This window comes from Ranitomeya variabilis, chromosome 3 (assembly GCF_051348905.1).
Source record: "Ranitomeya variabilis isolate aRanVar5 chromosome 3, aRanVar5.hap1, whole genome shotgun sequence".
NCBI lineage: Eukaryota > Metazoa > Chordata > Amphibia > Anura > Dendrobatidae > Ranitomeya > Ranitomeya variabilis.
The window spans coordinates 420,117,266-420,140,582 of record NC_135234.1 but is presented as its reverse complement, the minus strand read 5'-3'; the positions used below and the strand labels follow the sequence as shown (position 1 = coordinate 420,140,582).

General features: G+C 44.9%; 1 protein-coding gene across 1 annotated transcript in view; it reads left to right on the top strand.

Annotated features, from left to right (window-relative positions):
- The window catches only part of DOC2B (double C2 domain beta), a 1,351,069-nt gene that overhangs the window by 431,827 nt on the left and 895,925 nt on the right, over positions 1–23,317 (top strand). The window contains exon 2 of the mRNA XM_077296346.1: positions 6,245–6,324. Within this exon, the coding sequence (XP_077152461.1) occupies positions 6,245–6,324 (80 nt within the window). The remainder of the gene's footprint in view (positions 1–6,244; positions 6,325–23,317) is intronic.

Here is a 23,317-nt window from a genome sequence, read left to right as displayed (position 1 = left end):
AAGATTAATATAAGCTCACAGCTGTTTGCTTAGCCTTTACTGGCTAGTTTACAGTGGAACCCCATAAATTTTTTTACATGGGGTCCCCCTGTAAAGTCAAACAAGCATAGGCTAGGCAGAAAGCTGAGGGCTGATATTAATAACCTGGGAAGGGGCCATGAATATTGGCATCCCCCAGGCTAAAAAAAATCAGCTCTCAGCCACCCCAGAAATGGCACATCTTATAGATGCATCAATTCTGGCACTTAGCCTCATTCTTCCCAGTTGCCCTGTAGTGGTGGCAAGTAGGGTTCATATTTGTGGGGTTGATGTCACCTTTGTATTGTCATTAGTGTTGAGCATTCCGATACCGCAAGTATCGGGTATCGGCCGATACTTTCGGGTATCGGAATTCCGATACCGAGATCCGATACTTTTGTGGTATCTGGAATCGGTATCGGGATTAATATCAATGTGTAAAATAAAGAATTAAAATAAAAAATAGGGATATACTCACCTCTCCGGCGGCTCCTGGACTTTACCGCCGTAACCGGGAGCCGTTGTACCTAAGAATGCGCGCTTGCAGGGCCTTAGATGAGGTCACTGCGCTCTGATTGGTCCGTAGCGGTCGCGTGACCGCTACGCGACCAATCACAAAGCAGTGACGTCACCTAAGGTCTTTCAAGCGCTTGAAATACCTTAGAAGACGTCACTGCTTTGTGATTGGTCGCGTAGCGGTCACGCGACCGCTACGGACCAATCAGAGCGCAGTGACCTCATCTAAGGCCCTTCAAGCGCGCATTCTTAGGTACAACGGCTCCCGGTTACGGCGGTAAAGTCCAGGCTGCGTCAGAGGGTGAGTATATCCCTATTTTTTATTTTAATTCTTTATTTTACACATTGATATGGATCCCAGGGCCTGAAGGAGAGTTTCCTCTCCTTCAGACCCTGGGAACCATCAGGGATACCGTCCGATACTTGAGTCCCATTGACTTGTATTGGTATCGGGTATCGGTATCGGATTAGATCCGATACTTTGCCGGTATCGGCCGATACTTTCCGATACCGATACTTTCAAGTATCGGACGGTATCGCTCAACACTAATTGTCATGTGACATCAAGCCCACAGGTTAGTAATAGAGAGGCATCTATCCATTACTAATCCTATAGTTACACACTAAATAAAGACACAGCCAGAATAAAGTCCTGTATTTTAAATAATCGGACTCCTTTATTGAATCTTAATTTACCATTACTTTGTTACAAAAATAAAATAATAAACCAACATGTAATACTATCTTGTCTGACGTAGTCCATTTAATACCGAGTGTCCCACGGCAATCTCATATGTAGAACAGTCACATTGGGAGATAATGTGTGCAAACTGTAAAGCGCTGCGGAATATGTTAGCGCTATATAAAAAATAAATATTATTATTATGTGACTGCTCTACCCGGTCTCCGGCGATACACTGACAGGAGGTAATCACTCCTGCAGTGTATCACTGCAGTGCCGTGAAAGTTCGCCGGAGTTCATCAGCTCCAGTGCTTTCACTTACGGCACTGCTGTGTGAGAAGTTTCCCATGCAGTGGTGTCGTAAGTGAGAGCACCGAAGCTGATCAGCTGATGGACTCTGGTGAACTCTTATGGCGGCTCAGTGATACACTGTGGAAGCGATTACTTCCTGTCAGTGTATCGCCAGTGGCCGGGTAGAGCAGTCACATCTCCTGATGTGACTGCTTTACATGTGTGATTGCCGTGGGACACTCAGTATTATATGGACTACGGCGGACAGGGAGTATATGTTGGTTTATTATCTCTGTTATATGTGACAACACGTAGCCGGATGGGAGTAGTAGTCCCATAAGACGACGGCTTGGTACACAAGTCGCATGGGTACACACAGACACACACAGACACACACATACAGACAGACACACGCATATATACTCCGCTCACACACGTTTTCTCCACACAGACACACGCACATATTCTCCCCTCACAAACACAGACACATGCACATATTCTCCGCCCACACACAGAGACACACACACATATTCTCCACCCACGCACACATATTCTCCGCCCACACATTCTTCCTCCTTCTGACATAATTTTCTTTTGACAATTCACAGCGTTTTTGTCAGCAAATCTGCAGCAAATCCGCAAATCTTTTTACACCTGCATTTTTACTCTGGATTTGACTGACTCAATGGAAGTCAATGAGTGCACAAAATGCTGCAGATTCGCAAAAAGTATTGACATGCTGCAGAAAATAAAACGCTGCATATAAGGATGGAAATTTCTGGATCATGCGCACAACACTTCAGGAATGTCATTGATTAACATTGCTTAAGTAATCCATTGCGTTTTTGGAGCATCAAATCCACATTGTGTGTCTAAAAATTGCATATGGAGTGGTGATGGGACGAGCACAGAGAACATAAAAACAGATGAATCCTAATAGTACATTACACAATGTTAAGAGTCAGTGAAGATCTGCAAATGTTCTAGACACAGCGCCAGCGTTAGGGGCAGGCAGACCAGGCAACTGCCTATGGCCCCCACTCCTCCAGGGACCTCAGCCAGTGGTGTGCCGCTATGGGGCTCGGCACCACCCCCCACATCACGCATTCAGCTTATCAGCATCATAGATGCCGATACAGTTGAAAGCAGTGATGGAGGAGAGAGCATCAGATGACGGTCCCTCTGCCATCATTCCTCCTCTGCTTCTAACTCAGCGTGTGCAAGCAGTGGAGCTGATGATACACTCTGCAGGCACTCTGTTTTTCCGGTATGTATATGGAAAATAATTTTTTTCCTACACTTTCAATGTTAAAGGGAATGTGTCACCCCAAAACACATTATTAACCTGCATATATGGGGTTTATCTGCAGGTTAATAGGGTTACTAACCAGTCCAGTACTTGCACGCAGCTGAATGCTGCGAGGAGAAAATTAACTTTATTCCCCCCGGCAGCATTCGGTTTCAGTCACAGGGGCGTCGCTGGTGCAGATGCAGTCATTGCTCTGTATTCTGTAATTGGCTCTGACTGAAACTGACTCCACATTGGGACCAGCTGAAGTTGGGGTCGGAGGTGCGGTTACTCAGAATGGTGACTGAACCAGCGCTGATGCCTCCCATGTGAATAAAACCAAATGCTGCGGGAGAAATTAAGTTCATTTTCTTCCTGCAATGTTCAGCTACATGCAGGCGTCGAGCAGATTGGTAACGCTATTTACCTGTAGATTAACTCCATATCTGCAGGTTGATAGTGTTTTTTTCTGGTAACAGTTTCCTTTAAGCACATATAGCACACGACTTCGTGGCTGCATCAATATATTAGACCTAATGATTTTCATGTGGAATTCTGGCCTTCTAATTTGCCACTGAAACACAGTTTTAACAAACAATTTGGAATAGCTAATTGGGCCTAAAGGTTGTGAAATGGAGGCCAGGAGGGTAGTCGTGGCTGAGGTTGGCAGTACTGGCTCACCCTGGCCCTCCGTTACATGAACACATTGCAGTCCACTCACTTGTAAGTCAGGGTCCATTCTACACTTCCTGGGTTCCTTTTCTTTCAACACGACAAAATGACAGTCAGAGTCCAGAGTCATCTTCAAGATAACAATTTTACTCAGCTCGTCCAGTTTAGTCACAGAAACAGCACAAGATTCTTTGCAGAATATCACCATTCCGTTCCCTGTACTGTCCCTCACTCCTCCAGGAATATCCACTGGATCCTCCAGTGCTACAGCTTCCTGACTGGTCAGACTAACCCGCTTCAGGAGTTCCCCGCCCGCTTCCCTCTCCAAAGGTGAAGTCGAAGAATGGCTCTTCCATTCCTTACTAGGCCGTCGGACGTTAGGGGTTGTTCCCACGAAGTTAGCTGCTACCATCTTTATGCTGCCCTGATATTCCTCTGCTACCGGGTGACTGTCAGCTCTTAGGCCCTGGACTGCTGGGCTCCTCTGCTTGAACGTTCCCCTGGACATGACTGTCCTTTCCCTGCTCCTGGCTCACACTCTAACTAATTCCAGGAAGCTCCCCAACTACTCTTTTCCTAGCCCCTCCTAACCAGACAAAATCCTATTGGTCTAACTAATTCCTATTCTATTCTATCCTACTGTGCTCCCCCTACTGGTCTAAGTCCTTCACTATGCATATATCTTTACAACACATGAATATAAGTACAATGCGATACACAATATAGAAACATTACATGACATATGAAATATACCAGGGACGTATGCAAGGAATGCAGGCATTAAACTGGCCCCCCGCACCCCTTACACTTGCACCCCAATATTAGACCTAAGAATTTTTAAGTGGAAATCTGGCCTTCTCATTTGTCTATGAAACACAGTTTTATCCCAAATGATTTGCATTGACTAATTGGGCCTCATGGCTGCACCACTATACTAGGCCTAATGATTTTTACGTGGAAATCTGACCTTCTGAATTGCCACTGAAACACAGTTTTAGCACAAATGATTAGGAGTAGCAAATCGGGCCTCCGAAGACTTCTGCATGGTATTAGCATAATCTAATTCGATACATGAAGATCGCTCATGACAGGATCTTATCTTTTTCACTGGCAAGTTCACTTTCAGCACCAGCATTAGCGCAGGAGCAACCTCTTTGTCCTGTGCACTATGACACTGAGCAAATGGCACCAGCAAAACAAGATGTCCGCTTTTTATATGGCCAAGGACATGTGAAATCAGCAACCAATCACAGAAGACCTTGTGTCATGACGCTGTGGATGGTTTCTGCACCCTGATTGGTTGCAGGAATCAACACACATAAAGTTAAGGGAAGACAAAAAGTGCGCTAGGGCTGTAACCTCTCCACACCACCTCCCCTCATCAAACTTGTTCCCCCGTCCCCCTGCTCATCATACAGCAGCACTATACTAGCCAAAGTAATAACAAACGCATTAGTAGAAACGCAATGATTCACCAAACTGTGACGGACTTTTGCCAACTTTGAGTAAAAATGCTCGTGTAAGCGAACAGGAATCCGAATATGCTACGTTCATGCCAAATTTGAGATTGGCAAACGTTTTCCAAACAAGTTTGCTGATCTCTTAAAAACCACAGTCCATTGAATGAAAATGTGCCAAATTTGTTAAGAAACATAATAAATCAGGCTGTCATATAGACAAAAAAATTAAATGAATTGAATAGACATAGCTTTGCCCTATTTTGTGTCCATTAACTAATAAATTTCCAGGTAACAAGTAGACCATGACTAAATTGACTATATACACTTTTTAGTGCAAACATTTTAGTTTTATGCAGTTTTTGTTTGAAACAATTTATTCAAAGCTTGCACTAAAAACTGTCACAAGTTGATTAATAACTTCCCCGATAGTTTCAAATCTAATTTGCCTGCAGCCTCTTATGATTTATACATAGGTGGCTGCAGCCAGGTGACTGATAGCAGCCAAATTTTTCCATTGAAATCTATGTCTGTGCTGGGGATTTACAAACTCTCATTTAGAAAACTAAGCTTTGACCATATTAGAAAATGATTTCCAAGAGGTGGACATTCATTTTAAGCCATGCTGCTCTTTCTAGAACATCCCTCTGTTTTTATCTGCTGGTGTAGGTCCACTGTGTTTTATCAAGGCCAAAGTCAGCTCAGCTGTCTACCAGGAAATTTTAGAGCACTTCATGGTTCCTTCTGCCAACAAGTAGTGTTGAGCATTCCGGTACTGCAAATATCGGGTATCGGCCAATATTCGCTGTATCGGAATTCCGATACCGAGTTCCGATATTTTTGTGATATTGGAATCGGAAGTTTCTATAAGTTCCCAGGCGTGTGCGGTTCATATGGTTCCCAGGGTCTGGAGGAGAGGAGACTCTCCTTCAGGCCCTGGGATCCATATTCATGTAAAAAAATAAAGAATAAAAATAAAAAATATGGATATACTCACCCCTCCGACGGACCCTGCACCTCAGCGGTGAAACCGGCAGCCTCCGTTCCTAAGAATGCAAATTCTTTATTAAAACATTGTGGTAAAAAAAAAGTGTCTGCAAGCAACATTTAGGTTTTCTGTACATGTGGACAAAGTGAAAAATACATTGAATCCACTTCTTTTATGCATTTCTATGTTTATATTTCTGCATATTAGTAAAACATGTCTGCATTTTACATACAATTGGTGCTTGTCCTTGACAAGTGCATTCTTGTATTCCTAAAAGCAAAATCATAACTTTGTAGCAAGAGCTAACAGCCTATTTTTCTCATCTCTTTCAGCTACCTTGGGGACACTGGACTTTAGCTTGCTGTACGATCAGGAAAACAATGCTCTGCACTGCACAATCAATAAAGCCAAGGTATGTCCCCGTCTGCTTTACATGCAGCATTCATTGTATGTATCCTGAGGCGCTAGTCCTCAATTAACCTCCACGCGGATAGGTACTGTCAATTGAAATTGCTCATCTGCTTCCAATCTTTGCCAGTGTCTCACAGATTGCACTGACTACTTGTGAACCTTATTCAAATTATCTAAACTTCTTACATTGATTTGTACCTTTTTTTGCACTTTAGGACAGGTGTCACTAGGAAATAAGCCAAGCTTTACAAAATATAAAGAAACATGTTTTTAAATATAAGTATGTGTTAAAAAAAGGTTTGCTTTACATGGAAGGCCTATCAATTTGTTAGCTACGAGAAATGTTAAATTTCCCTTATAGTGAATGAAGCAAGTCATATGTCTGGCTATAAACAGCTTTCAATGGAAAAACTGCTCAATGCCAGGATTAAAAAAGACTTTCACCAAATGTTTCAAGTTGAACTGGACATACAATGTAATAGTGGTTGCAGAGAGGAATACAATGTGGTTTTGTTCTGTTTTTTTGAATTTAGCCTCTCTGTTGCAGAGATATGAGCAAACAAAGTATTTTGGACCTAATGAGTTAACTTTTTTTAAGTTAGAGTTGGTATTGTCAGTGAGTTTTCACCGGGGGCGTGCACTTATTCCCCCCATAAAATTTTGCCCATTCATAGTCAGGCAGCAAACATCCTAGAGAGAGAACACTCCCCCATCACAGGTTAGGTTTGTCAGTGTGTGAGAAATAATGACACAGCCGTGATCTCCTGATCTAACCTCCTGCATGATTAGACAGTGCTGGGTATAGAGCACAAATGACTCACCTTCCAGATAAGGTTTATATGGAAGCAGGGGCAGCACAGCTGAGTTGAACTGTGTCAAATTACAAACCCTTCTATCATCTTTCATCCTCTCACATTACTTCTAGTTTTGCAATACTGATCCCCTGCCCTCACTGTCTGGATATAAGAGCTCTATTCAAAATGTAGTTCTCTTCCAGAGAGGTCCCCTTGAAAGGGGTGCAGTTTTTTAATCTCCTCTACACCTACGAAGAAGATAAATTGTGTTGACACCTACTGTAACCTTTGAGGGTATATTCCAAAATCCTATCCCTTAATAAATGCATTTTTTACACATTGCCATCTTCTTATTCTGCTGTATGTGCTGTTATATATTATTTTGTGACATTATTTGAATATTTTTCGATAAACTCTCATAAATTTAAAAATCTATTGTTCAATATTTAGTGTGATTTAATTTTGTACAATCTAGTATTTCTAAAGTATTGTCTTACCAGACAAATTAACTAGATTTGTATGTCATTAGATTTAAAATAAATAGTACTTACAATGATTTTATGAGTCATTGTAACATCTTAGGGTACTTTCACACTAGCGTTTTTTTTTAATAAGTCGCATTGCGTTGTTTTGGCCAAAAAACACATCCTGCAAAAGTGCTTGCAGGATGCGTTTTTTTCGCATTAACTAACATTAGCGATGCATTTGCGACACATTGACACACGTCGCAACCGTCGTGCGACGGTTGCGTCGTGTTGTGGCCGACCGTCGGCAGCAAAAATGTTGCTTGTAACGTTTTTTGCTGCGTCGCGAACGTCTTTTCCGACCGCGCATGCGCGGCCGGAACTCCACCCCCTCCTCCCCGCACCTCACAATGGGGCAGCGTCGGTACGTCGGCCCGACGCACTGCGACGGGCCGAGTACAACGCTAGTGTGAAAGAAGCCTAATTCATTATTGCATTACTGCATCGTTATGGAAAATATTGACATTTCAATGATTGGCCAATTGTTAATGATATCAGTGACCTATTAGACAGTCATGATAATAGTATATCTAAGAGCAATGTAAGTGTGGAGGTAATTACACATGACTGTGCAGCTATGAGTTAATGCGCATATCATCATCCCTATTTATATGCACTATATCGCTTATATATTAATTACATCCATTAGTTTAGGTGGATGCTAAAAGTCTGTCCAAGCCAATGACACCTTTGACTCAGCTTTAACTGCCTAGATTAATTCAGCATGTCCTTACAGAGAAAGAAAAGATGGGATCTTTAAAAAACAAATCCTTTAAAGTAGATATGCCACTATATATGCTGCTCATGCTAGGGACAGCATTTTATTAATTCAGGTCCAAAGTATAAATATGACAAAAGGGACTATTGTTTTTGTCCCTTTCATCATGTAACCATTAATATAATGGGCTCTAGGTTATGTGTCTGCTGTAGTCATAAGCTGAACTCTTCTTCATTGCTTCTCACCTTGATTCTTTTACCCTCCTCAGTAATGAGTAATAATGGACTGAAACCTAATTGTATCTGTACAATAGGGTAAATTAGGTAAAATTGCTAAAATTAAATATCTTCTTATCTGAATCAGAACATAAAATACAAAGGGTGTAATGTGATTTCTGTTCATGTTGGTGGAGAAAAAGGGTTATTTAGCAAACTGCACACAAGTTAAAGAGGTTTAATCAGGAAAGATATTTCTGGTATATCACTTGTATATACCACCCACGTTTATACAGCAAAAGACCAAATTCTGTGAAACTTTCCAATCATTTAGATATGGCGATAGCAAAGCTCTGTGTCACTTGATTCCTTGGGTCTACTTTTCTTTTTATGGGATGCCGTTTGGATGGTCCATCATGCAGATATAGATAAAAGATAGCAAATGTTCTGCACACTACAGATGAACTTCAGCGCATTGCGGATTTGTGTACTAATTGTGTAGCATGTAGGCCTGAACAGAAAATGAATGACGACCTGCACTTCAGAGGTATTTTTGGCACTTGCAATATTTATAGTTACAGAAGCCATCCTATGAATTTTTTTTAACTAAATCTGTGTTTGTGCTTGTAATGTAGCGTGTATGTGTTAATATACTCACCTACCGACTCTCTTTCCGGGATCCAGCGCCGGTCTGCTCCTCTTCTCAGTGACGTTACTGCTCTGCAGACTCTTTGGGTCCTACAGCGCTTTGCGTGATCCAGAACTAGCTTTTACAGTGTAAGTATATGCAGCATCAGAACAAGGCTCCATAGGCTTACAATGTAAAAGTCACTTATAGAACAAAGAGTGAGCTTGATAATCTGAAGTATGGTGACATCACTGAGAAGAGGAGCAGAATGGCACAGGATCCTGGAGATGGTGGTAGTAGGTGAGTATATAACACATACACACTACACTACATACACATATGTACAGATTTATTTTAAAAAAATCTTCATGTGAATGCTTCTTTATTAACCATCTATGATGTTAGCAAATAAAAGACAACGTGGCTCAGCCTTTTCCTAGATGCAATATCACTTTCTTCAAGTAGTAACCAGGGTTAAAACTTGTTCACATGTTGCGATTTTGCCTGATGCAGAAAAAAGCAGCATTTTGCAGTATCAGCAAAACGATTTCTGAAATCTCATGATCATGCTGCTTATTTTTTCCTTACAGATTTGAACCTTCAGTGTTTTTTTTTTCAAATCTGCATCATGCCAATTTTTTCAATTGTAAAAGTAAAAACACATCAAAAGTGCACAGAAAAATAAAGAAAAAATAAACATATTTGGCACAACATTTTCCTGCCAATGCTTGGTATTGACAGAAGAATCTGCAGCAAATAAAAAATATGTGCACATACCCTTATAGTGATCAGGCCCTTGATGGAACTGAAATGGGTGGAATATCACAGTAATATTCTGCTAATGTTAATGTTAAGATAACCAATTTAAAGTATAGATATTCATATTTAGAGAATAAAAAAGGGAAATACCAAGTACCTCTAATGTGATTATATTTTTTTTCATAAGATTTTCAAGCTATGGAAAAAATTGAAAATTGTCCCTTTTGTGCAAGTGGCCTGATATTACTGGTGAATGTAATTGCTTTTAAATAATGGATAATGATTTGTGTATCAGAAAATGATTTATTGATTTCAGTTGCGACTGTGAGTACATAAAATCTATTCTGTACACTTGTTAATGTGTTCATTATTACAATTATTAATGTGATAAACAGAACAACTAATAATTCTGCTGTCTGCTACTTTCCTTGCCATGGGCTAGGACAGCTAATTATGCATGGCAGTGAAATACAGCTTTCTGCTGGATATAATTAATGGATTTTCCCTAAAGTTCTTACGTGTAGCAGACATCTGTAATATAGTTAGATATTGTTATTTATTTGCTCAGGTACTAAGGCTAGGTTCACATTGCGTTAGGGCAATCCGTTTAGCGCTAGCGCTAGCGGATTGCGCTAACGCAATGTTTATTTAGGGGCCGCGTTCAGGGGTCGCGTTAACGTCCCCGCTCTCGCAGATCCCCGATCTGCGAGAGCAGGGAACGGACCTCGGGCGCGCCGCGGACGCTGCAAGCAGCGTCCGAGGCGCGTCACAGGAGAACGGCACATCACTAGCGCGAGCCGAAAAAGGCACGCGCTAGTGATGCGCTGCAGGCGAAATTTACATTGCTGTCAATGGGTGCGCTAACGGACCCGTTGCACGGCGTTAATTGTGACATTTTCGCCGTGCAACGCTGTCCGTTAGCGCTATCCCATTAACGCAATGGGAACCTAGCCTTAGTAAGAAAATGTGATAGTAACACATATCATTAGGTCAAGTAATCATGACATGATAGAACATCTCAGAATATCTGAAATGAGCACCTCAAAGACAATGGGCATGCGTGAAAACAAAAGAAACTTAGGCTAGGTTCCCATTGCGTTAATGGGATAGCGCTAACGGACAGCGTTGCACGGCGAAAATGTCGCAATTAACGCCGTGCAATGGGTCCGTTAGCGCACCCATTGACAGCAATGTAAATTTCGCCTGCAGCGCATCACTAGCGCGTGCCTTTTTCGGCTCGCGCTAGTGATGTGCCGTTCTCCTGTGACGCGCCTCGGACGCTGCTTGCAGCGTCCGCGGCGCGCCCGAGGTCCGTTCCCCGCTCTCGCAGATCGGGGATCTGCAAGAGCGGGGACGTTAACGCGACCCCTGAACGCGGCCCCTAAATAAACATTGCGTTAGCGCAATCCGCTAGCGCTAGCGCTAAACGGATTGCCCTAACGCAATGTGAACCTAGCCTTATCCAGTGAAATCTGCTTTGTTGGTTCAATTATCACATACTTTGCTAAGGGTACTGTCACACAGTGCAATTTTGATCGCTACGACGGTACGATTCGTGACGTTCTAGCGATATCGTTACGATATCGCAGTGCCTGACACGCAGCAGCGATCAGGGACCCTGCTGAGAATTGTACGTCGTAGCAGATCGTTTGGAACTTTCATTCGTCGCTTGATCACCCGCTGACATCGCTGGATCGTTGTGTGTGACACCGATCCAGCGATGTGTTCGCTTGTAACCAGGGTAAACATCGGGTAACTAAGCGCAGGGCCGCGCTTAGTAACCCGATGTTTACCGTGGTTACCAGCGTAAACGTAAAAAAAACAAACAGTACATACTCACATTCCGGTGTCTGTCCCCCGGCGTCTCAGCTTCTCTGCACTGTGAGCGCCTGCCGGCCGCCTGACGTCACCGCTCTGCTTTCCGGCTATGGCACTTACACAGTGGAGAGAAGCAGAACGCCGGAGGACAGACACCGGAATGTAAGTATGTAGTGTTTGTTTTTTTTACGTTTACGCTGGTAACCAGGGTAAACATCGGGTTACTAAGCGCGGCCCTGCGCTTAGTAACCTGATGTTTACCCTGGTTACCCAGGGACTTCGGCATCGCTCCAGCGCCGTGATTGCAACGTGTGACCGCAGTCTACGACGCTGGAGCGATAATCATACGACGCTGCGACGTCACGGATCGTGCCGTCGTAGCGATCAAAATTGCACTGTGTGACAGTACCCTAATTTCAAGGGTTAAAAAATAAACACTTTTGATAATCATCTTTATCATATACAGTATATAAAATACGCAATTGATCAAAAAATCCAATGCAGTAGAATTAAAAGGGTTTTCCCACAAAGTTAAATGTTCAAAATGTTCATCAATAGATCTTTGAATAATAATAAGTTCCACAATTGGATGTGTTTAAAAATAATGTTCCTGTGCTGAGATAATCTTATAAATGTGCCCCTGCTGTGTACTGTGTAATGGCTGTGTCTGACCATACAGGGACATGTTCTGATCATACCACAACTCCTGGGAAGGGGGGAAGCAAAAGGGTATACAGACAGGACAAAATGGGATCACAGCTGATTATTTCTATGAGGGAAAATATTGCTTAAAAAGAGGCACGGAAAAATAATCACCTGTGATCCCATACTGTAATGTCTGTATACTCTTTCCTCCCCCCCCCCCAGGAGCTCTGGTATGATCAGACCATGTCCTTGGACGGTCAGACACGGCCATTACACAGTACACAGCAGGGCCACATTTATAAGATTATCTCAGCACAGGGACATTTTATGTAAGCATATCCAAATGTGGAACTTACTATTATTCCTAGATCTACTCATTAAAATGTGCTTCGTTCTTGGGAAAACCCCTTTATTTCTGCAAAGCTCTCTTGAAATACATTAATATAACATATCAGACTATAACTATGTTTTGTGCAATAAAATCAGTTACAAAATAATCACTGGGAGTTCTATCATGATAAATAAACATGACATATTCCATTAATCTAATGAAATGGACTATTGATTGTGTTCATTTTGTGTTGCAGCTAGTGTTGAGCGATACCGTCCGATACTTGAAAGTATCGGTATCGGAAAGTATCGGCCGATACCGGCAAAGTATCGGATCCAATCCGATACCGATACCCGATACCAATACAAGTCAATGGGACTCAAGTATCGGACGGTATTCCTGATGGTTCCCAGGGTCTGAAGGAGAGGAAACTCTCCTTCAGGCCCTGGGATCCATATAAATGTGTAAAAGAAAGAATTAAAATAAAAAATATCGCTATACTCACCTCTCCGACGCAGCCTGGACCTCAGCGAGGGAACCGGCAGCGTTGTTTGTTTAAAATTCGCGCTTTTACTTGGTTACGTGAAGTCCCGGCTTGTGATTGGTCAGGGCGGCCATGTTTCCGGGACGCGGACCAATCACAGCAAGCCGTGACGAAATTACGTCACGGCTTGCTGTGATTGGTCCGCGTCCCGGCAACATGGCCGCCATTAACCAATCACAAGCCGGGACGTCACGGGAGGCTGGACACGCGCCTATTTTAAAAAGCGCGCGTGTCCAGCCTCCAGTGACGTCCCGGCTTATGATTGGTCACGGCGCCCATGTTGCCGGGACGCGGACCAATCACAGCAAGCCGTGACGAAATTACGTCACGGCTTGCTGTGATTGGTCCGCGTCCCGGCAACATGGCCGCCATTAACCAATCACAAGCCGGGACGTCACGGGAGGCTGGACACGCGCCTATTTTAAAAAGCGCGCGTGTCCAGCCTCCAGTGACGTCCCAGCTTATGATTGGTCACGGCGCCCATGTTGCCGGGACGCGGACCAATCACAGCAAGCCGTGACGAAATTACGTCACGGCTTGCTGTGATTGGTCCGCGTCCCGGCAACATGGCCGCCATTAACCAATCACAAGCCGTGACGTCACGGGAGGCTGGACACGCGCGCTTTTTAAAATGGGCGCGTGTCCAGCCTCCCGTGACGTCCCGGCTTGTGATTGGTTGCGCCGCGGTCAACCAATCACAAGCCGGGAGGCTGGACACGCGCGCATTTTAAAATTTTAAAATGGGCGCGTGTCCAGCCTCCCGGCTTGTGATTGGTTGACCGCGGCGCAACCAATCACAAGCCGGGACGTCACGGGAGGCTGGACACGCGCCCATTTTAAAATGCGCGCGTGTCCAGCCTCCCGTGACGTCACGGCTTGTGATTGGTTGCGTCTCCCATGTGACTGCGACGCAACCAATCACAAAGCCGGGACGTAATTTTAAAATCCTTAAGGACCTGAAATTACGTCACGGCTTGCTGTGATTGGTTGCGTCTCCCATGTGACTGCGACGCAACCAATCACAACGCCGGAACGTAATTTTAAAATCCTGAAGGACCTGAAATTACGTCACGGCTTGCTGTGATTGGTTGCGTCCCGGTCACATGGGCGGCACGCAACCAATCACAAGCCGGGACTCACGTAAAGGAAAGAAAAGCGCAAATTTTAAACAAAGAACGCTGCCGCTTCCTTCGGTAAGGTGCAGGCTGCGTCGGAGAGGTGAGTATAGCAATATTTTTTATTTTAATTCTCTCTTTTACACATTTTTACATTAATGTTGTTTCGATACCGATACCCGATACCACAAAAATATCGGATCTCGGTATCGGAATTCCGATACAGCAAGTATCGGCCGATACCCGATACTTGCAGTATCGGAATGCTCAACACTAGTTGCAGCTCTTCTTCACTCCAACAATAATTCAGTGCTAAAATAATTTGAAATCAAGATAGAACTTCTGGTCTCCGGAAGTGAAGAAGAAGCAACACTTGTCTTGTATCCATTTTTATTCCTACATTATTTTACACTCTGTAGCATAATATATGTGGGAGAGCAAGTTTGCAAGACACTATGGCATAGTAATGCTGTGGAATACATTTGATATTGTTTGCAAAAGCAGAATATAGAGTATTTGCAGAATATACAGTTTTTGTTTTACAATAATTTTTTATTGACCTTTCAAAATTTTTCAAAGGGTGGGAAGGGGAAACATGGGGAATTGGGGAAAAGGGAAGGATGGAAGATGGAAAAAGGAATAAGTAAGAAAAAAAGGGATAGACAGGCAAACATTCATTTCAGAAATGCACATATTTAAGTGTAGCTTAATATTTCAACACCTAAAATCAAAACAGGTGTTAATGATCATACAAGGATTATGAGATGCAAAATCTACATGAAGAGAGTCCAGGAGGGACCGTAGAAGATGTTATTCCTGTTTTTTCAGAAAGTCAATTCCTTCCTCCGGAGACGAGAGAGTGAACAATTTTGACGCAAATTTCACTTGTAGGTTAGAAATCATAGTCCATTGGTAAGATATCCCAGCGCGTAAAGGTATCGTCACACTGAGCAACTTTCCAACGAGAATGACAGCGATCCGTAACGTTGCAGCGTCCTGGATAGCGATCTCGTTGTGTTTGACACGCAGCAGCGATCAGGATCCTGCTGTGACATCGCTGGTCGGAGCAAGAAGTCCAGAACTTTATTTCGTCGCTGGATCACCCGCTGTCATCACTGGATCGGTGTGTGTGACACTGATCCAGCGATGTGTTCGCTTGTAACCAGGGTAAACATCGGGTTACTAAGTGCAGGGCCATGCTTAGTAACCCGATGTTTACCCTGGTTACCATTGTAAATGTAAAAAAAAAAAACAGTACATACTCACATTCCGGTGCCTGTCACGTCCCTCGCCGTCAGCTTCGCGCACTGACTGTGAGCGCCGGCCGTAAAGTAAAAGCAGAGCACAGTGGTGACGTCACCGCTGTGCTGTGCTTTACGGCCGGCACTGACACAGTCAGTGCGGGATGCTGATGGCGAGGGACGTGACAGGCACCGGAATGTAAGTATGTAGTGTTTTTTTTTTTTACATTTACAATGGTAACAAGGGTAAACATCGGGTTACTAAGCGCGGCCCTGCGCTTAGTAACCCGATGTTTATCCTGGTTACCCGGGGACTTCGGCATCGTTGGTCGCTGGAGAGCTGTCTGTGTGACAGCTCTCCAGCGACCACACAACGACTTACCAACGATCACGGCCAGGTCGTATTGCTGGTCGTGATCATTGGTAAATTGTTTAGTGTAACGGTACCCTAAGAGTTCCTGTATGGTTTGAGAGAATGATTTCCATTTTTGTAGGATATCTCTAGACAAGTCCTTGAAAAAAGATAAATTGTTGTACGGAGATGGAAGAAGTTTTGAGTCTCTTGTCAGCATAAGGAGATCGTTCTATAGGATAAAAAGACACAATAACATCTCCAGCAATGGAGCGGCCGGCAAATTCTGAAAACCTTCTTAATCAGGTTTTTTTCTTTATTTTTAGGTAGTAAGTGAAAAATAATTGTAGAAATATAGTCCTTTAGCTGAGAAGGCTGGACTGACTCCGAATTTCCTGACTTTTATGTTGTTTTTTTCTTTGAAAATCTTCATAATTAGCCATGCAATTTATAAAGGAGATGATGTCTTTTTGAATCTTCTCCAGAGAATGCGAGAGTATGAGTAGATTTTTGTATAAAGAATCCATTATTTTTGGATCTTGAAGAGGGATATCAGAGACCTTGGTAGAGTTTAAGTTAGAGTCTTTAACTATGAAAGAAAATGTATCTTTATAGAGCTTCTTAATAACAGACTGAGAGGCTTTTACTGTATTTGATTGTTGAGGATCGGATATTTTAAATTCATTTTCAAATATATTAGTACCCTTTCTCAAGATATTTACCAATGTTAAAAGGGCTCTACAGATATTAATCATAAAGCACTCTGATGGGTAGTCGTCAGAGGCTAGTATGTTGTCTATTAAAGAAATATTAGAGATATGGTCCCCAAGTCCCACGCCAAATTTCTCTTCACCCAAATTAATTTTATTTGGCTGAAGTTGGGATTTTTCTATGGGCTCATGAATCTCATGACTAATAGAATTCTCTGTGGAAGAATGTTGGGATGAAATTTCGTCAGAATCTGTATCATTGGTAAAATCACTATCCCCATATTCAGAGGAACCCAACATTTCAGTAAACTCTTCTGAGTGGACACTCTCTAGCCCTTCCATTGAATTAGAAGAATTATCTGTGTCATGATTTAAATCAGCTGATCCGTTTGATCATATATGTCGATGCTATTTTTATTAACTGGTTCCATAGTACAGGAGATATTTTTTAAATTAACTCTTCAAATTAACTCTTCAAAGCTTTTAACACAGAGAAGCCTAGTTTCATCTGTTATGGATTTTTGATATACCAACATTTGTTTAAAAGTGTCTCTTTCATTTATGGAGGGCATAGATTTATAATCCAAGGTTTTAGTATTTAGCTGAGTACTATCAGTAGGAGAGTCAGCCAAATTGTTGCATAATTAAATTCCATGTCATCGGTCATACTTTGGTATTGCTTTTCTTTAGTTTTGGGGATAATATTTCCAGCTTTAGGGGTGGCACAATCCCTCGGTGAATAAGAAGTCGCAGACATTCCAATGTATTAATAAAGCCCCTTTGTCAAATAGGCTTCTGCACGGTTGCCCCTTATTGTCAGGGTCACCATGTATTTCCCCAGTGATTTTTGGGGTGATATGAGGAGGTTTAAGGGTGGCACACCTCCCTAAAATAGGAAGAGGCTGTGTGGCGTCATATAGCTGTAGAGGTGCTCTACTCATCACCTCCAGGCAGCAGGTGCACATCCACACTGCTCTGATCCTCTCCCTCCCCCACTGCACCTGCCTCATGATGAGGTAAATTTTCACTCAAGTCTCTGCGATCTGACCGAGCCCCGAAGAAACTCCCTTCCACCGGAGCAGAGGGAAATCCCCCCTGCAGGTCCCGTAGCGGCGAGATGCTCTCTTCCCTCACTGACACCGCAGTACTTGCCTGGACTCTTCTGTCTTCACTGGCAGTCGGCGAAGATATCTCTGCATCACCCTGGATCCCGTTCCTCTGGTCCTCGCTCACTGCCGGTGTCTTTGCTGACATAACCTGGCACCTCTCCTTCACAGCAGCCGACGATGACTGCGGCCGCTGCCTTTTCTCCATCTGAGTCCCGGCTGTCAGCGGGAACTCCTAAGATCCTTCTTGACACCAGATCAGAAGGGGCTCTCTTCATGCAGGTCTGTGCAGCTTTTCCTGTGGGGACCAAATGCTTCAGAGCTCCAGCTCTCTTTGCTCCAGGGGTAACGGCGTCTCTGTGGCGTTTTCCTCTCCGGTCTGCTTGTGTAGCTGCCATATTGCCTTGTGGCCTTACAGCAGACATGGTAGCTGCAGAACCTGTTTTATTTGCAAAATCCACTTTTTATTCTTCATTTTAATAGTTGCTGGCATGATCCAGATGATTTTCCAAGACTTTTAGTCCTTAAATTCCACTTTACATATGTCAATAGTAGATTCATGTAGGGGATTCCCAGGAGCTCTGCAAGAACACCTCTGCTTCTGTCCTCTGCAAACCACGCTCCCCCCCAACTGCACAGTTTTTCAATGAGATTTACAGAAGAATGCACTTGGACAAAAAAAACCCATTAAATAATCACAACATAATTAATGTATTAATTCAGTAATTGCTGGCAAGTACATACTGTAGTATGTTTTGCAACTAGGAGATGTATATTATATTATTGCATAGTCGATTAATGTGTGATTACTTTGTATCTGACTTATTGTACACAGCATAGTTAATTAGTCTGACATTTTCTACTAATATATTCCACTTGGACTACGTGGAATTAATTCCTCCAGATTTGATTTTCTCAGTCGTATATTGTTATATATGCATGTCTAAAGAACCTAGAATAAATATGTGGCGCCCCCTCCACCGCCGCAGGGCCGAGGGGTACCCGGTACCGGGCCTCTGAGTCTCTGCTTCTGGGGTTGTCACGGCGGCTAGGCCCCGGTCCGTGACCCTGCCGTGGGGCGCACAGTAGAATGAAAGGTGTGGGTGTTGGTAGTAATGATAGCGATGTAGCGGTGCAGTTGTGGGGTGCAGGTCGCAGTAAATAACAAGGACACCAGGTTGCAGTCTCTTTACCTCTTTACTGGAGATCTCTGAGTCCTCAGTCCAGAACACGGTTCACCAGGCTACGCAAGTCCAGCCGGTCCAATGGCACCTCCAGAGTCCTCCTCTCAGGTGGAAATCTGTGCCTTCCTTCTAGCGCTATGTGTTGTAGTCCTTCCCTGCTGTGCTCACGGAAAGTGACCCCACAACGGTTGTGTCTGTTTCTTAAGTTCCCTCACAACTCGAACATCAAGTTCCTCTGTAATCCACCCCTCCCTGTATTCAGGTTGGAATGGCACCCGTTTGTCAGGTAGGCCTGGAGTTCTTCCGGGACCCTAGAGACGCCCCTCTCCCGCAATTGCCCCCCAAGACTTCATAGGTGATATGTGGTAGACAGCCCGCCTGAGACCGACTGTCCTGCCGCTGTTTGGAGTATGGCTTGAAGCTGTATTCTAATCCACTCCCTCGGCGTTCCGGCCACCGGTATTGCGCCTCAGCAGGGTGCTGCCTCTTTCAACACAACCCCTGCTGGTATTCTCCTTCTGCTTGATCTCGTTTCTCACTCAGCACAATCTGCCTCGCTTCTAGTCCTTTCTTGGGCACCGCCGCTAAGCTGAGCAGGCACGGTCCCGTTACGTTCTCTCAATGCCAAGCCTCTGCCAGGATCCCACCCCTGGCAGAGACCCTACAGTCTCTCCCTTCACAACACCCTCTGCCACAGGGTGTTGCTCTGTTCAATCCCGTCAGCGTTCTCTCTCTAACTTCCTGCCTGACCCCCAGTTTATCCACTATGGTGGGGAGTGGCCTAATGAATAGCACCCTTAGCTCCCCCCGGAGGCCCTGCTGTGAAACATATTGGTGTCTGTGATACCTGATTGGAGGAACTCCTTCAGTGCCATCGAACGTACCATGGCTCCCCTTAGTGGCAGAGCCACAGTACTGCAACGACCAGGACTCTGGGGCGCTGCACTCCCCCCTGGTTAAACACAGTACTCCGGGACTGGGAAGAAAAACAACAATACAGATTAGCAAACAGACATACAATTTTGTTGAGTGCAAAACAACAAGTATACTTGAACAGGCTTCCCTTTATGGGAGGTGAGGACACTTTTAACGTTACAAACATAGTCAACATTATAAATTACAGGCTATACATAACTCCTGTTACCCAACCGGGTATTCTACTTAGTGCAAATTCTGGAACAATAAATTAACATTGCCTTTAAGAAACATACACTCTTAGTTTACCAAAGGCCTTCCTATAATCACATTACAGGGTAGGGTAACTTCACATTCTCCTACTTTGAACCTGCAGGACCGCCTGTCCCTATGGCACCAGACCTACTGCCTCTCCTTTCTTTTACAGGACCGCCCCGTTCAGCCAGGGCCTACTGCCTTTCGCTACTATACATAGTATAGACATAACATTCCTTTCGTTTAAAGAACTCTGAGCCAGCTCTACTCGGCTCCTTTAAGGACTCACTCTCTAACCCCTACGGGTTCGCTTTCTGTCCTTAGTAACAAAGTAACTTTCTATGGGGACGCAGGGTTTACCTTCTATCCTCACCTTCATCATTACTTCTTTACTTTCAACTATGCAGATCTCTACTTCTACCCCTGCGGGCTCTCTGCATCTTTTCCTTTCACAAAACATTATTTTCAGATTTCACAATTCAAACAATTTAAACACATATAACTTTTCATGTAAAACAGTTACATTCTTTCTCAAAGCATCATCATATTACCGTTCTAAAACAGTATCGCTTTCAAGTTCAATTCCACGCATCCCCTTTAAGAGGGGACCAAGCCTTTCTGAGGTAGCTCGTCTTCTCAGCCTACCAGTCCACGCAAAGGCTCCGGAATGGCATCTTCGCAAAGTGTCTTTTAACTAAAACCAGTAGGAAAGGTATCTTCGCAAAGTGTCTTTTAACTAAAACCAGTAGGAGGCACCCTTAAGAAGGTGCAACTATTTACAAGGAAGTTCGAATCATGCACAGTCCATGATTACTGCAGTTTGTGTAAAACTTCTGGAAAACAACAATAGTGACCCCGGGTCAACAAAGGGGTCACCTTTTAAAGTTTACCCTGGACGGGTTTAGCAACAAACAATCAGGAACAGTTAAAGGAAAACTATTTACATTTTTATAAAGCAATAAAATCTTACTCTTCTTTCAGAAGTTTCCATGAGGCGCCACCTGGCGGGCGGACCCCTGTAGTTCAGGTTTCAGGTCCACCCCCGCGGCCAGATACACCCCATGGGTTCGGGTCTGTTGCACGACCAGGTCGTGCGCGGCGATAAAGGTCTGTGTCCCCACTTCCCTCTGTGCCGGTACATCAGGGACATTGATCACCCGAAAAGGAACCTCTTTAGCCACTACGGTGGTTACGGCGATCGGGCGGCTGATCGCAAGTTCTGTGGTCGGGCAGGTGGGGGCGACCAGGGTGGTTACAGGTCGATCACACGGTGGCACTTTGGCTACAGGGGCTGGTTTCTCTTTCTTGTAGACGTTCAGGGCGAACCACCCCTTTTTCCCAAAATGCCGGGTGTAAGTAACACTGTCCCCCGGATAGAGGTCTCGATCGGGGTGACCCTCTCTAAGGTGTGACTCGACATCCCGTCGGTTAACAAAGACCTCCGCATATAGCCCCGGCTCTTTGATGAAACCCCAGCCTCCTTGGAGTTTAAAGGTGGTGACGATGCCCTGCCTGCGCGGGGCCTGGTGAGTGGTGGGGTCCTTACGGGCCCGGTCCTTGACCGCCAAATCTTTTTGATGGTAGGCCTCCCGTCTAGCCTGATGTGTCTTCTCCTCCTCCCGCCACCGTTGTTCTAGCTGGATCTGGTACTCTTCCCAGCTTAGGGCCTGTACCATTTCTCCCTTCTGGGTTTCCACCCCGGGGAACCCCATAAGATTGGATCCAGGGTTCACCCAGCGACACACCGTGCGCTCCGCACTAACCTCACACGGTAAGGGGGTAGGAGTGATTGGGGCTCGCATACGATGTTCCATGCCCGTGGCTTCCTCCCAGGGTAATAGACGCTGAAGTCTATGGGTTCCCGGGAGAGGTGGTGCCGCTACGGGGCCCACTAACACACCCTCGGCTGGCGGGGCAGGATCGGCGGACTCACCCACTGGTACGGATCCACTTTCTGCGACAGGTCCCGCTGGTCCTTCCAGTGAGAGCTCCGATGTCCGAAAATCCTCTGCCGGCACCACCGGGTGCGGGGCCTGGACCTTCACGTTCAGTTGGAGGAGCTGGTTATATAAGTCCTCCATCTCGGCTCTCAAGAATCTGGTGTTATCCATGGAAGACAGGCTGCTGGGCTCATCCGGGTAGTCAGGGGAGGCTTCTACTTCAACCCCGCTGTCGGGTTCGGAGCTGCTGGCCATAACGTCCTCCACGTGGGTCGCTTCCTGGTCTTTTCCCCGCTCTCTCCTTCGTGAGCAGTTTCGTTTTCTCTGCCTCCGCCCCCCATTAAGGATTAGGAGGCGGATCTCTGCTTCTGACGGACACGTCCTCACCGTGCAGAAATACTTAGACTGGGCGGCCATTATTCTTCGCGCTCTCCAGCTTGTCTACGCCCACTCCACGCCCCTCTTCTCTTCCTGCGCTCTCCTCAGCGCTGCAATGGCGGCGGATTTTGGCGGCAAATGGCACAACACACAGTCCTCTCAATAAAGTACAGTTCAAGCACAGTAAATCACAGTCTCTAGGCACACATGACCTGATTCTTCAGGCTTAAGTAGATCCTGTTCGTGACGCCAAGTTCTGTGGCGCCCCCTTCACCGCCGCAGGGCCGAGGGGTACCCGGTACCGGGCCTCTGAGTCTCTGCTTCTGGGGTTGTCACGGCGGCTAGGCCCCGGTCCGTGACCCTGCCGTGGGGCGCACAGTAGAATGAAAGGTGTGGGTGTTGGTAGTAATGATAGCGATGTAGCGGTGCAGTTGTGGGGTGCAGGTCGCAGTAAATAACAAGGACACCAGGTTGCAGTCTCTTTACCTCTTTACTGGAGATCTCTGAGTCCTCAGTCCAGAACACGGTTCACCAGGCTACGCAAGTCCAGCCGGTCCAATGGCACCTCCAGAGTCCTCCTCTCAGGTGGAAATCTGTGCCTTCCTTCTAGCGCTATGTGTTGTAGTCCTTCCCTGCTGTGCTCACGGAAAGTGACCCCACAACGGTTGTGTCTGTTTCTTAAGTTCCCTCACAACTCGATTTGATGTTCCTCTGTAATCCACCCCTCCCTGTATTCAGGTTGGAATGGCACCCGTTTGTCAGGTAGGCCTGGAGTTCTTCCGGGACCCTAGAGACGCCCCTCTCCCGCAATTGCCCCCCAAG